The 12,301-nt window shown below is 42.6% G+C and overlaps 2 protein-coding genes across 2 annotated transcripts in view; both read left to right on the top strand.

Annotated features, from left to right (window-relative positions):
* LOC145407291 (glutamate receptor ionotropic, delta-1-like) overlaps positions 1–12,301 on the top strand; it is a 528,461-nt gene that overhangs the window by 53,128 nt on the left and 463,032 nt on the right. The gene's annotated exons all lie outside the window — the stretch shown is intronic.
* Positions 1–12,301, top strand: part of LOC145406044 (glutamate receptor-like) — a 60,894-nt gene that overhangs the window by 37,067 nt on the left and 11,526 nt on the right. The window contains exon 5 of the mRNA XM_080277233.1: positions 5,576–5,666. Coding sequence (XP_080133359.1) covers positions 5,576–5,666 — 91 coding nt within the window. The remainder of the gene's footprint in view (positions 1–5,575; positions 5,667–12,301) is intronic.

Below are 12,301 nucleotides of genomic sequence, written 5' to 3'. Positions count from 1 at the left end.
TATGTATTGCCGAGATTTTCTACCTATAAAAAATTTGCATGTTAGTTAGCAGCAGTCAGCCTCAGTGTCACTGTCAACCCTTGCCTTCTCAGATAAGCCGCGGCATTTAGTTCCTTGTCCTCTGCTGTAGTGAAACCATGTCGCACTTGCGCCCCACCATGCCTGCAGCTTCTGCGCCTATTGCAAAGGGCCCCGTGACCTCTACCCCTAAGAAAAGTAGTGAGGGAAGCAGGAAAGGACTTAGTGACTCTGCAGTGGCATGTGAACTTGCAGAATTGTCCATGGTGATGATGGACAGTGATTTTGACGATTCGGGTGAATCGTGTGATGAGCCGGGTGAGGTAATCGTGCCAGAAATTGCTAGTACGAGTGCTTCAGTGTCGGAAGTAGTCTCTAGCTCCAAGGGAAAGGATCCGTTAGTGCAGCAAGGCAAGGAATTGGGAAGGGAGTGAAAAGGCGGCACATCAGCCCCAGAACAATGCCCCCGTGTGACCCAGCCCGCCATGAGTCCCGAGTGCATTCACCTCCCCATTCCCCAAGCCCCACTTCACTCATTTCTTCCTCATCGTCAGCTGAGTTATCTCCGGAGTCTTCGTCGTCGGAGTCACCACCAGCATCAACAGTGAAGGCAGGCCATAAAGGAAGAGGTAAATCCAGGACTTTGAAAAGTAGAGTTGTTAGTAGGGTAAGGGCTGCTAGTGCTGTACGGCAACCCAGGGCCAGTGCGAGTGACCTTGAACGAGATAAATCTGCCTCACAGCCAACCACCACCACCATCACCACCACCCGCCCTACACTGCCACGACAGGGAATCCTGGACGCCTTCGTTTGGATGGAAGGGTCAGATTTTGTGCCTGAACATTTAGTGTTTGATGAGAGCTCCTCAGGAGTTCAGCCTGCCTTCACTATTGACGATAATGCTGAGTGTGTCGACTACCTTTTGGCCTTCCTAGATGACGAAGTCATGCAGCACATATGTGATGAGACCAACAGGTATGAATCACAATGTGCTGCAAGTGGTACAGGTGCAGCCAAGATGAAACAGTGGTCCATGCTGGGAGTGCAGGAGCTGTATGTGTTCTTTCCCCTCATGCTTCTCATGCCACACTCCAAGAAGCAGGAGTTGGAAGAATACTGGTCCATGGACCCCTTACTACCCTCACCCACCTTCAATAAGTACATGGCCAGAGATCGCTTCCAGAACATCATGGGAAACCTGCACTTTGCCGACAACGATGTACCTTCCCAAACCGACCCACTCTGGAAGATCCGGGAGATTCTGAGCAAAATGAAGGATAAGTTTATGTCATTCTTCCATCCCTTTCAGAAGGTTGTCATTGACGAATCCTTGGTTTTGTTCAGAAGACGTCTTCGGTTTGTTCAGTACATTCCAAGCAAACGCCATCGCTTTGGAATTAAGTTCTTTGTACTGTGCGACTGTAAGACGGAGTACATCCTTGACTTCGTCATTTATTCAGCCAGCACTGTCGATCTGGATAAAACACACCCCCTTGGCTTCTCAGGCTGTGTAGTGAAAGTGCTCTTTGAATCATGTGCTGTATACAGACAACTACTATACAGCACCAAAACTTGCCAAATACCTTTCTGAGCACGGCACTGGCTCCTGCGGCACTGTCAAAAGTAATCGTGCCCACTTCCTCAAATTCACAGAGGCAGGAACCTTGCAGCAAGGAGACGTGCACCTACGCAAGTCTGAGAAGATGCTGGCAATACGGTGGCATGACAAGAGGGTCGTGCACATGCTCACCACCATACATAAGGGGGAGATGACAGACCGTAGGACAGGCGAACCTGTGATGAAACCTGATGCTGTGTTGGACTACAATATCAACATGAGGCTGGTGGAAAAGTCCGACATGATGATTGTTGAAATCAACTGCCTCAGGAAGAATACTAGGTGGTACAGGAAAGTTTTTCTGCACCTCATAGATATGACGATGCTGAATGCCTTCATCCTGTACAAGATGAAGGTCAAGCCACCCAAGTCCTTCTCCCTGAGGTTGTTCGCCAGGACTTGTGTCCAGCAGCTGCTGGAAAGATATGGTAGGGTGACAGCAGCAACTCCAAGGCGCCATCCAGTAACACTTCCCGACCGACTTGAGCAGAGGGCGTATATGGATCGGCACAGACTGGAGCTTATGCCTGCCACAGGGAAAAGGAAGGCTGCGATTCGCAGGTGTCAGGTGTGTGCACATACCACCCGCCGCACACCTAAGCACCTCTTGTCAGTGCGCTGAGTGCCAGGTTCCCCTCTGTGTTACCTGCTTCTTTGATTACCACAGCCAGAAGCAGTTCTAACAGTGCAAGTGTGAAAGGAGAATTATGTGGAAATAATGTGTAAATAGCAAGTGAAAGCAATGGATGTTCAGTACATATGATTGAATAGTGTATTATAGTTTTATCTTACTGAAAGTGACAGTGAATAACATAGTGTAAGTAAAATAGAAGGGTAAATATTGAAAATAGAATAGAAAATGTAAATAGTAATGTAAGTAATTAGTAATATAAGAATATGAGTACAAATAATTTATGTTATAACAGTGAAAGTGAATCCGTGGCTCTCTACGTATTTTGCTGAATGAAAAATTGAATGACTTCAGTGACTAATCTAATACTACTGAAGGAAACTTATGGATAAAGACTCCAGATATATATAAGTGTGATATAGTAATAGAAATATAAAGTGTGAGGGGTTTTATGAATAATAAATGACAGAGTACCAAGAGCGAACTAGCGCAAGTGCGACGATCAGACGCGCTCGTAATTTCCATTGCTTTCGCAGTGTTTTTTTTTTTTGGAGTATGGATCCCAAACTACTTGAAAATCATAGAGTAGTGTTTATAGTGTTAATATCTGGCTGTGGTAATCATATTACGGGTTGTCGGGAAGTGTAAAGTGGAGACTTCGTTACCCAACTTCAGAGGTCTCCACAAGTCCTACGGTAACCAACGAAGGCTCAACAAACAATCCAAGAGAAAGCTGAAGGTATATGCCATAATCATATTTAATTTTAATATTCTAGGACTAATAACTGATTTTTGGCAAATATTTTTTGTGGAAAGTGTTAAGAATATATATATGGAGTAGATGGAAAGTTGTTGAATGCTGTGAAGAGTATGTACGATGGTGCGAAGGCTGCAGTGCGTGTGCATGGTGAACTAAGTGAATTTTTCTCTTTGAAGGTTGGGTTGAAACAGGGATGTGTCATGTCTCCATGGTTGTTCAATCTGTACATGGATGGGGTAATAAAAGAGGTACAAGGTAGGGTAGTGGATATTGGAGTGGCCATGGTGAGAGAGGATAGTGTTTGGAAACTCCCTGTACTGTTGTTTGCAGATGATACTGTGTTGTTGAGTGAAGACGAAGGAGAGCTGCAAGGCTTGGTGGATGAGTTTGGGAGAGTGTGTAAGAAACGGAATCTAAAGGTGAATGTAGGGAAGAGTAAAGTGATGGTCTTTGAGAGAGGTGAAGTCAGTGAATGTACAGCGAGGTTGGATGGTGAGGAATTGGAAAATGTAAGTACGTTTAAGTACTTGGGTAGTGTGATGAGTAAGGATGGAGGTTTGGAGGGTGAAGTGCTTGAAAGGGTACAGCAGGGAAGAAAGGTTGCTGGTTCTTTGAAAGCAGTGATAAGAAACAGGGAAGTGAGCATGGAAGTGAAAAAGTTACTACATGACAGTATTGTGATACCAACTCTAACGTACGGAAGTGAAGCTTGGACGTTGTTGGAAGGACACAAGTCAAGAGTGAGAGCAGTGGAAATGAGTTATTTAAGAGGAGCCTGTGGAGTCACATGGAGAGACAGGCTGACGAATGAGGATATAAAGGAGCATTGTGGTGTTGATGTGGACGTGATAGGAAGCGTTATGAGGAACACACTGAGGTGGTTTGGCCATGTGGAGAGGATGGAGGGTGAAAGACTGACGAAGAGAGTGTATGTGATTGAGGTGGAGGGGGAAAGAGGGAGGGGGAGGCCGAGGATGAGATGGAGGGATGGGGTGGAGAGGTATATGAGAGAGGGGGGTGTGAGCTGGGAGCAGGGGAGTGAAATGGCGGGGGACAGGGCGACTTGGAGGCGATTTGTTTGTGGCCACCCCAAACGGGATTGAGGCGTCTGGCAAAAGATAGATAGATAGATTTTTTGAGAGTCTGTCGGAGCCCGAATAACCCCGCGGGACACGCAAAACATTGGTAAACATGCCCGCAGTGTAGGGGTTAATAACTCTCCTTCTCTTACTGCCTCCTTTCAACCTTTCTCTCTCTTAGCCACACCGTTGTATCTTAATCTCTTTTTAATTTCTACCTTCAGTGATGCTCTTCTGAACTGTCTGCATGTCGTCCATTACGGCAGATGTGTAGCATCCATCTAGCAGCAAACTTTCACCACCCTTTGTCCAGCTCTCTAATAGAAGAATTAACCGAAACCACCAGCTCTTCATGTATGCAACAGGTCAACTCTGGAACTGTCTTTCTCTGTCTGCATTTCCTTCTGCCTACGACCTCTAGTCTTTCAAACGCAATGTGTCCAGACATCTTGAAATGAACAGACATTGAATTGGGCTTTTTCCTTTTTTTTTTTTTTTTTTAATTCACGGACGTAACAACGTTGCAGACTTCTGTTCTCTGGTTCCTTCTTCCGTTCATTAAAAAACTATATATAAAACGTAGGGTTCGAAAAGTACCTATTACCCGAAAAATCATTTTCGGAAAGTCGCATGAATCAAGGTGAAAAATACATCATCGGACTGAGGAGGCGAGACTCTTCAGCTAGTTCAGTTTAACTCTTTTTACTCCCACCAAAGCATCCTAATGAGAGTGATGTGTCCGAATAACAATAATTTTACTCCTGTCTGCACTCACTTTCAACCATCAAATTTGGTGGGTAGACAGGCCATATCCCTAGGAACAATCGCTTATCTTTTGGGACCTATCCGGATTGTATTACATTTTCTGCATCTGGAAAACACTTTTTGAGAAACCTTAATCAATGATGAGAAAACCTAACCCATTATGAAGAGTGGTTTGGAAATAACGTTGACCCTGTCGGAGAGATATGCTCCACTGAGTGCCCCTTTAGTTGTTTGTCTATTAACAGGATTACTCAAAAACTAAAAGAGATATGGTCCAAATTTGTTGGGTAGGTAGCCCATGTCCTAAGGAACAATGGATTAACTTTTGAGACCGATGTTAGTTTATTTGTCTCTTAGCAGGATTGCTCAAAAACTAAACGAGGGATTTTGACTAAATTTGGTGGATAGATAGCCCATGTCCCAGGGAACAATCGAGTAACTTTTGGGACCGATCCGGATCGTATTGCAGATTCTGGATCCGAAAACACTTTTTGCCAAACCCTAATCAATGATGAGAAAACTTAACCCATTTTGAAGAGTGGTTTGGAAATTATGTTGTCCTTGATAGAGAGATGTACTTCACTGTGTGCCCCTCTAGTTAATATCTGCATTCACTTTCAAACACCGTTATGTAAACGAAAGTCAGTACAGCCTCATCTGCAGTTGAAGTGTCCATTTTCCCCGAGTGTGTTGTTTTGCACCAGGTACTCTTACGTGAGAGCCGCCGACAGAGCATGGGGCGCCAGGCTGAACAATGGGTCGTGGACCGGCATGTTGGGCCTGCTGATGAGGGAGGTAAGCTGTAACAATTTTTTTCATATGCTTCTTTCCACTTTCCGCCTTGCTTCATTTACATGATGTTGTGGTGTTGCAGTGGTGTGAGGTATTGGTATGGTGATCGTGTTGTATGGTAAGCCGATGGTGGTGTGGTATGCGGTATTTAAATTAGTGCTCGCACACGCTTCGCTAGTGAGGGTGTTATATTTTGATTGGTGTGTTTTGTGTGTGTGTGTGTGTGTGTGTGTGTGTGTGTGTGTGTGTGTGTGTGTGTGTTAGCAAAGGAACACAAAGTTTATATTCAGTTTAAACCAAAATTGGTGGATGAGCTGAGGGTAAGCGACTGACTAAACTTATTGCTCTTAGGAACAAGAGGTCAAGGTCACAGGATTAGGTCAAACGGTGAATTTGGGAAATCATTTGTGGTAGGTGGTGGCGACCATTATCCACTCACTTGATGTAGTGCTGCCTACTGCTTTCTTAGCCTTTATCATTCTTTTTCTGTGCCTGCCCTCCTCTCTTCCTATTTCTCCCATCTTTCCTGTCACTTCTTGTTGCTTTTCTTTACAGGTGGCTTTACACTGAGTGACAAGCCAAATGGTTTCCTGTAAGCCAAGAAACCATTTACAACGCTGGGTGGTAACCATATAACTAAACCATACGTGCTCCCTACGTGTCAACAAGTGGGTTGGTGGAGGATTAGTTCCCCTCCCCGTAAAACAAATAACTCAAAGTCAAATGGCTACCCCTTACGGGATTATGGCGTCTGGCAATAGATAGATAGATATATCTTAAACAGTTTTTACCCAATTTAACACAAAGCGTAGGGGAAGGGTTGAAGGTAAGGCAAGAATGAAGTGATTCATTTTCTATAAAAGCCGATCATAAGTCAAGATCACAGGGGCAGGTCATAGATAGACCTGTGTGTGTGTGTGTGTGTGTGTGTGTGTGTGTGTGTGTGTGTTTGACTAGTTTTGACCTGAATTAATCACAGTTGCTGAAAGGATTGCCGACTAGTCCAAACATAAAACCTTTTTTTTTTTTTTTTTTTTAAGAACAATAGGTCAAAGGTCGAGGTCATGGAACAAGGTTAAATAATGTTTTTCCAATTTAGACTAAACAGTGTCGTATATCAGGGTTTTAGGGAAAAAATTAAGGCCAAGGTCACTTAAATGTTTTTGATTTGATTTGAACCAAACTTGACTGAACAGTGAAGGGTCAGGCAAGAACAAAAGGATTCATTTGTGAAAACAATAAGTCAGAGGTCAAGATCACAGGGCAAACTATAAAATGCAACCTATGTCTCTCTGTGAATAACATAACTAAAACAACTTTGATGTGTTTTTTGGGTCAGAATAGGTGGACGAGTTGAGGATCACCCTAGAGGTTTATCTCTTGTTTTTGAGAACAATAGGTCAAAGTTCATCGTCACATGACAAGGTCAGCTTAGAATGTTTTTATCTAATGTATACAAAATTGTGTGGACAGATACAGAGTAAAACATGGATAAGGAAATTCGATTTTTAGAATAATTCAAAGTTTAAGGTCACAGGGAATGGTCAAAGTTCAGGGTCACCGAGCAAGGTCAGCTCAGACACTTTTGAGCTGGTTTGAACCAAAGTGGGTGGAAGGGTTAAGGGTTAGGCTCGAATGTAGCAAAATTTATTTTCCCAGAAATCAGTTAAAGGTCAAGATTACGGGGAAAAGTTTAATATTGGCCCTTAGACCAGTTGGTGGGTATGGATATTGTGCTCTCCAAGTGCTCTTTGTTGAAAATTATTGTCTTATGATTGATACCGCAATCATTTTTAAATAATATAAATCGAGGTAGCTTGTGCTGAATAAATTCAAACTGATATTGTGCTGAGATAGAATAAAACCCAGCAGATTAAAAAAAAAAAAAAAAAACTTTTACAGGGGAGGCGGTGGCTGCATCGGTAGAGATATGGCCTGCAGTCCTACCGGACCTAGGTTCGAATCCCCGCTGGGGCAGGGAACAGTTTAAGGATTTGAATTTCGTTAAATCCGACATGTAAAAATACCCCTGCTAATACCAATACACCAGTCCTGTATGAGACAGCCCTAGCATGTATTCAATATGGACGGTGGGTGTTAGCGCCAAAGTGGTGACATGTAGAGGTGTATGGTATGTGGGAGGACTACTGGGCCTTGATAGCAGGCTGTGAAGCCTATGCCCAGAGTCGGACACACACACACACACACACACAATTGTAAACTCTGTGTCTATTTGTTTGCCTGTTTTTTCAGTGAACGTGTGTTTTGGCATATAGTGTGCAAACAAGTGTTTGGCTATATGGATTTGCATTAGTGTAAAAGCAGAAAGAGAGATGATGGCTTACAACCACAATGAATGGAGACGAGAAAAGACAGACATATCAGTACTTCTGATTGCTGACTCTTCAGTTGGACAGCAGCGCAAAGTTTATTATGCCAAAAAGTGTTTTTATATCAAGTTGTGGCTATATATATATATATATATATATATATATATATATATATATATATATATAGATATATATATATATATATATATATATATATACTTATATATATATATATATATATATATATATATATATATATATATATAAATATATATATTTTTACTGAACAGAGAAAGATAATGAACACTTCAAGTGAGAATACTAAAATCACTACTGTCCCGCAAAGTTCCAGGTTCAAAACAAAAGACTTAGGTAAAATTACAAGTTAAAGTTTAATGCTCAAACTAACAACTAAACATTCAGGACTCATACGGATAATGTAATGGCAAAACAGGTTACATATTTGGTTAACTGCAATAGCCTCTATTAACACAAAATTAGCAAGAGCAAATTTATCTAAGTCCGCCCTGATAAAATGAGAGAACCGGATAAAGCTCAGTTAAAGCAAGATATAATATTATTACAGACACAAAATATTACCAACACTGGCTGACAGCAAAAACCTTACCAGGCTCACGAAATAACGCCCCACGCCAAACAGTACAAGAAAAATGGCAACAACACCCATACTCAAATTATACAGGAGCTAGATGGTTGGAGACTTCCTGAGCACTCACAAAAATAATAATACACTATACAGGGGAGGACAGAGATGTGAACAAAATGAGGAGTAGATCTAAGTGGCAACTAATGTAGAGACTGAGCTCATTATATAGGGGGCCGACGAGCTTGAGTCAATTTGTAAGAAGGACGCGCAAATGAAGGGACAGGGGACAAAGAGTTGACAATCCTGCTCTGAACAACAGAAAGAACGACTTACTCTACTATAAGGGGGAGAAGGGGGGAGTGAGGTAGAATACGCAAGCCTGGTCTCTATGGAAGCCACGTGGCGAATCGTGATCAAACATGCAGCATACTGTACATTAGAATTATACAAAGGATGATGATATCACAGGCAATGTAACACCTCCCCACAAAGAAAAAGAAATTTACAAAGGAAATTTCTTATTACTCTAAAACAATCTGTCTAAAGTCTGGATAAGCAATCTGCAATAACATTTTCTTTCCCCTTGACATGTTGTATGTTTAATGAATACTCCTGAAGAAATAGACTCCATCTTGTCAATCTCTGATTTTTATCTTTAAACTTACTAAGGAATTTCAGTGGGTATGATTGGTATAAATGACTATGGGGTCAAAACCAGAACACAAATAAAATGAAAAATGCTGTAAACCCAAAATCAAGGCCAAAAGCTCTTTCTCAATAGTTGAGTAGTTCTTTTGAGGTGGAATGAACTTCTTACTGTAATAAGATACAGGGTGTTCAATACCCTGATCATCCTCTTGCAGCAAAACAGCCCTAGCTCCTGTATCACTTGCATCAACAGCCATCTTAAAAGGCTTAGCAAAATTCGGAGTAGTGAGCACTGGCTGACTTAATAGGATATCTTTAAGTTTACTGAATGAGGATTCACAGTTATCGGTCCAGACAAATTTAACTCCCTTTTTCAGTAGGTCTGTAAGTGGTGATACAAGAATTGAAAAGTTAAGAACAAATATCCTGTAATAACCTACCATTCCCAAAAATCTTTGTAACTCTTTCCTACTTTTAGGTCTGGGAAGATCACTTATAACCTGAACATTAGCTCCTGGTGGTGCAACGTGTCCATCACCAATTACATACCCAAGGTACTGAACTTTAGCTTGATCAATCTCACACTTTGATAAATTAGCTACAAGATTAGCCTGAACCAAACGCTCAAGAAATTTACTGACATGGCATAGGTGATCTTTCCAGTTGTCACTGAAGATTAATACATCATCAATATAAACAACACACCCTGCCAAACCCTCTGTTACAACATTCATGAGCTTCTGAAAAGCAGCTGGTGCATTCTTCATACCACATGGCATTACAGAACATGCAAAAGTCATTCCTAGTGTTACAAAACATGAGATCTCCCTAGCATGTTCAGTCATAGGTACTTGCCAATATCCCTTTGACAAATCAAACTTACTTATGTACCTAGCCTTTCCGATCTTGTCTATGCAATCTTCCACGCGAGGGAGAGGGTAAGTGTCTGTTTTGGTTATCTGATTAACACGTCTGTAGTTGATGCAAAGCCGCTGTGACCCACCTGGCTTAGGGACTAGAGTGACAGGAGAACTCCACTCGCTCTGACAGGGCTCAATCATCTTGTGGTCCAACAGGTAGCCAAGCTCCTTCTGGATGAGAGGAACTTTCACTGGGTTCACACGGTAAGGAGGCAGTTTAATTGGCTTTGCGTCTCCAACATCGACATCATGCATCAGCACAGTGGTTCTTCCTGGAGTGGCATGGAACACTTGCGGGTACTCCTGCAGTAATGCCAAAAACTCCTGCCTTTCCTCGGGAGGTCGATGAGAAAGCTTAGTCTGGAGAACATTCATGATATCAGGATTCTTCCCCAAACTATCACTCAGGCTCATACTGCGTGGGAGAACTTCACTTGCAGACTCGGGTGGAACAGCTACAGTGCAGACTGGGTTATTTTCGTCCCGCCTGTGATATAACTTTAGCATGTTGATGTGACAAAGTTGCTTGTTCTTTCTACGATCTGGTGTGGCGATGACATAATTGACATCACTGAGTTTCTTCACGAAATAAGGACCACTAAACTTGGCTTGAAGAGGTTGCCCATGAACTGGTAGCAGAATCAAAACCTGATCTCCTGGCTGAAAGTGGCATAACCTGGACTTCTTATCATACCAAGTCTTCATCTTCTCCTGAGCAGCTCCTAAATTCTCTCTCGCCAGCTGTAAAGCAGTGGACAGCCGTTCTTTGAACTTCATCACATACTCCAGCAGGTTGACGTCGTCTTCCTCCAACAGCCAGCATTCCTTGAGTAGCTTAAGGGGTCCTCTTCCTTCATGGCCAAACAGTAGTTCAAAGGGTGAGAAGCCCAGTGATTCATTTGGAGATTCTTTTGCGGCAAATACAACGAATGGAAGACCTTTATCCCAGTCTTTCTGATGTTCTAAACAGTATTTCCTGAGCATTGATTTGAGTGTTTGATGATATCTCTCCAACGCTCCTTGGGTCTGGGGATGGTAAGCTGAAGACGTGATCTGGGTGATGCCCAACTCTTTCAGAGACTGCTTGAAAACATTTGAAATGAAATTACTTCCCCGGTCTGACTGTACCTCCTTGGGCAGACCAAACTTGGTGTAGAACCCTAGCATTTCCTTAACCACGTTCTTTGCTGAGATATTTCTAAGTGGAATGGCTTCAGGATAACGAGTAGCCATATCAATCAGGGTCAACACATAAGAAAATCCTGAAGAAGTCTTAGGAAGAGGGCCCACAATATCCACCAACACACGGGTGAATGGCGCCTCAAAAGGAGGAATAGGAACTAGAGGTGCAACCTTTTCGGTCTGATTACACTTCCCCACAACTTGACAGATGTGACAAGACTTACAATACCAGGAAACATCTCTGAAGATACCTGGCCAGTAGAAGTGTTTCAAAATGCGTGCCACAGTCTTCCTCACTCCAAGGTGTCCTGCCAAACTGGAATCATGAGCCACTCTAATGATATCCTGCCTACAAACATGAGGGATGACAACTTGATGTACAACCTCCCATTCACAGTCGGCTGATGCTGTTGAGGGTCTCCACTTTCTCATAAGTACTCCTGACTTTACATAATAACAATTAGAAGCACCAGCTGACTCTTCCTCACTGCAAGTGGAGTTAGCTAGACCTTTCAACTCAGGGTCAGCAACCTGCAACTCAACCAACTCTTGATGAGACAAATTATCAACACTACGGGGTACTGCCTCATCTGGTGAGTGGTCCAAATTAGCAAGAAAAGTGTCAGCTAGGATAACATCATCATCATCATTATCCTTTAAGTCACCAGTAATTTTAGACTTAGCCCTAGTGACAGCACATGCAGAGAACACATCAGGGACATCACAATCCTGGGTTGCAGTCACTGGTTCACTAGATAACTGAGGAGCTGGACACACTTGACTTCCACCAATATCATTTCCAAGTAAGAAAGTTACCCCTGACATTGGGAGTGTCTCAACCAACCCAACCATAACGGAACCATTAACAAAACCAGACTCTAAATTCACTCTGCACAGAGGGACAGAGAAGTAATTATTCCCTACATCTTGTAAGATTACAGTTTCATCAGA

The sequence above is a fragment of the Coenobita brevimanus genome, chromosome 8, assembly GCF_032717465.1.
Source record: "Coenobita brevimanus isolate Jiangsu-jjx chromosome 8, ASM3271746v2, whole genome shotgun sequence".
Classification (NCBI taxonomy): domain Eukaryota; kingdom Metazoa; phylum Arthropoda; class Malacostraca; order Decapoda; family Coenobitidae; genus Coenobita; species Coenobita brevimanus.
Note: the sequence above shows the minus strand (reverse complement) of the source record. Positions and strands in the feature narration are given on the sequence as shown.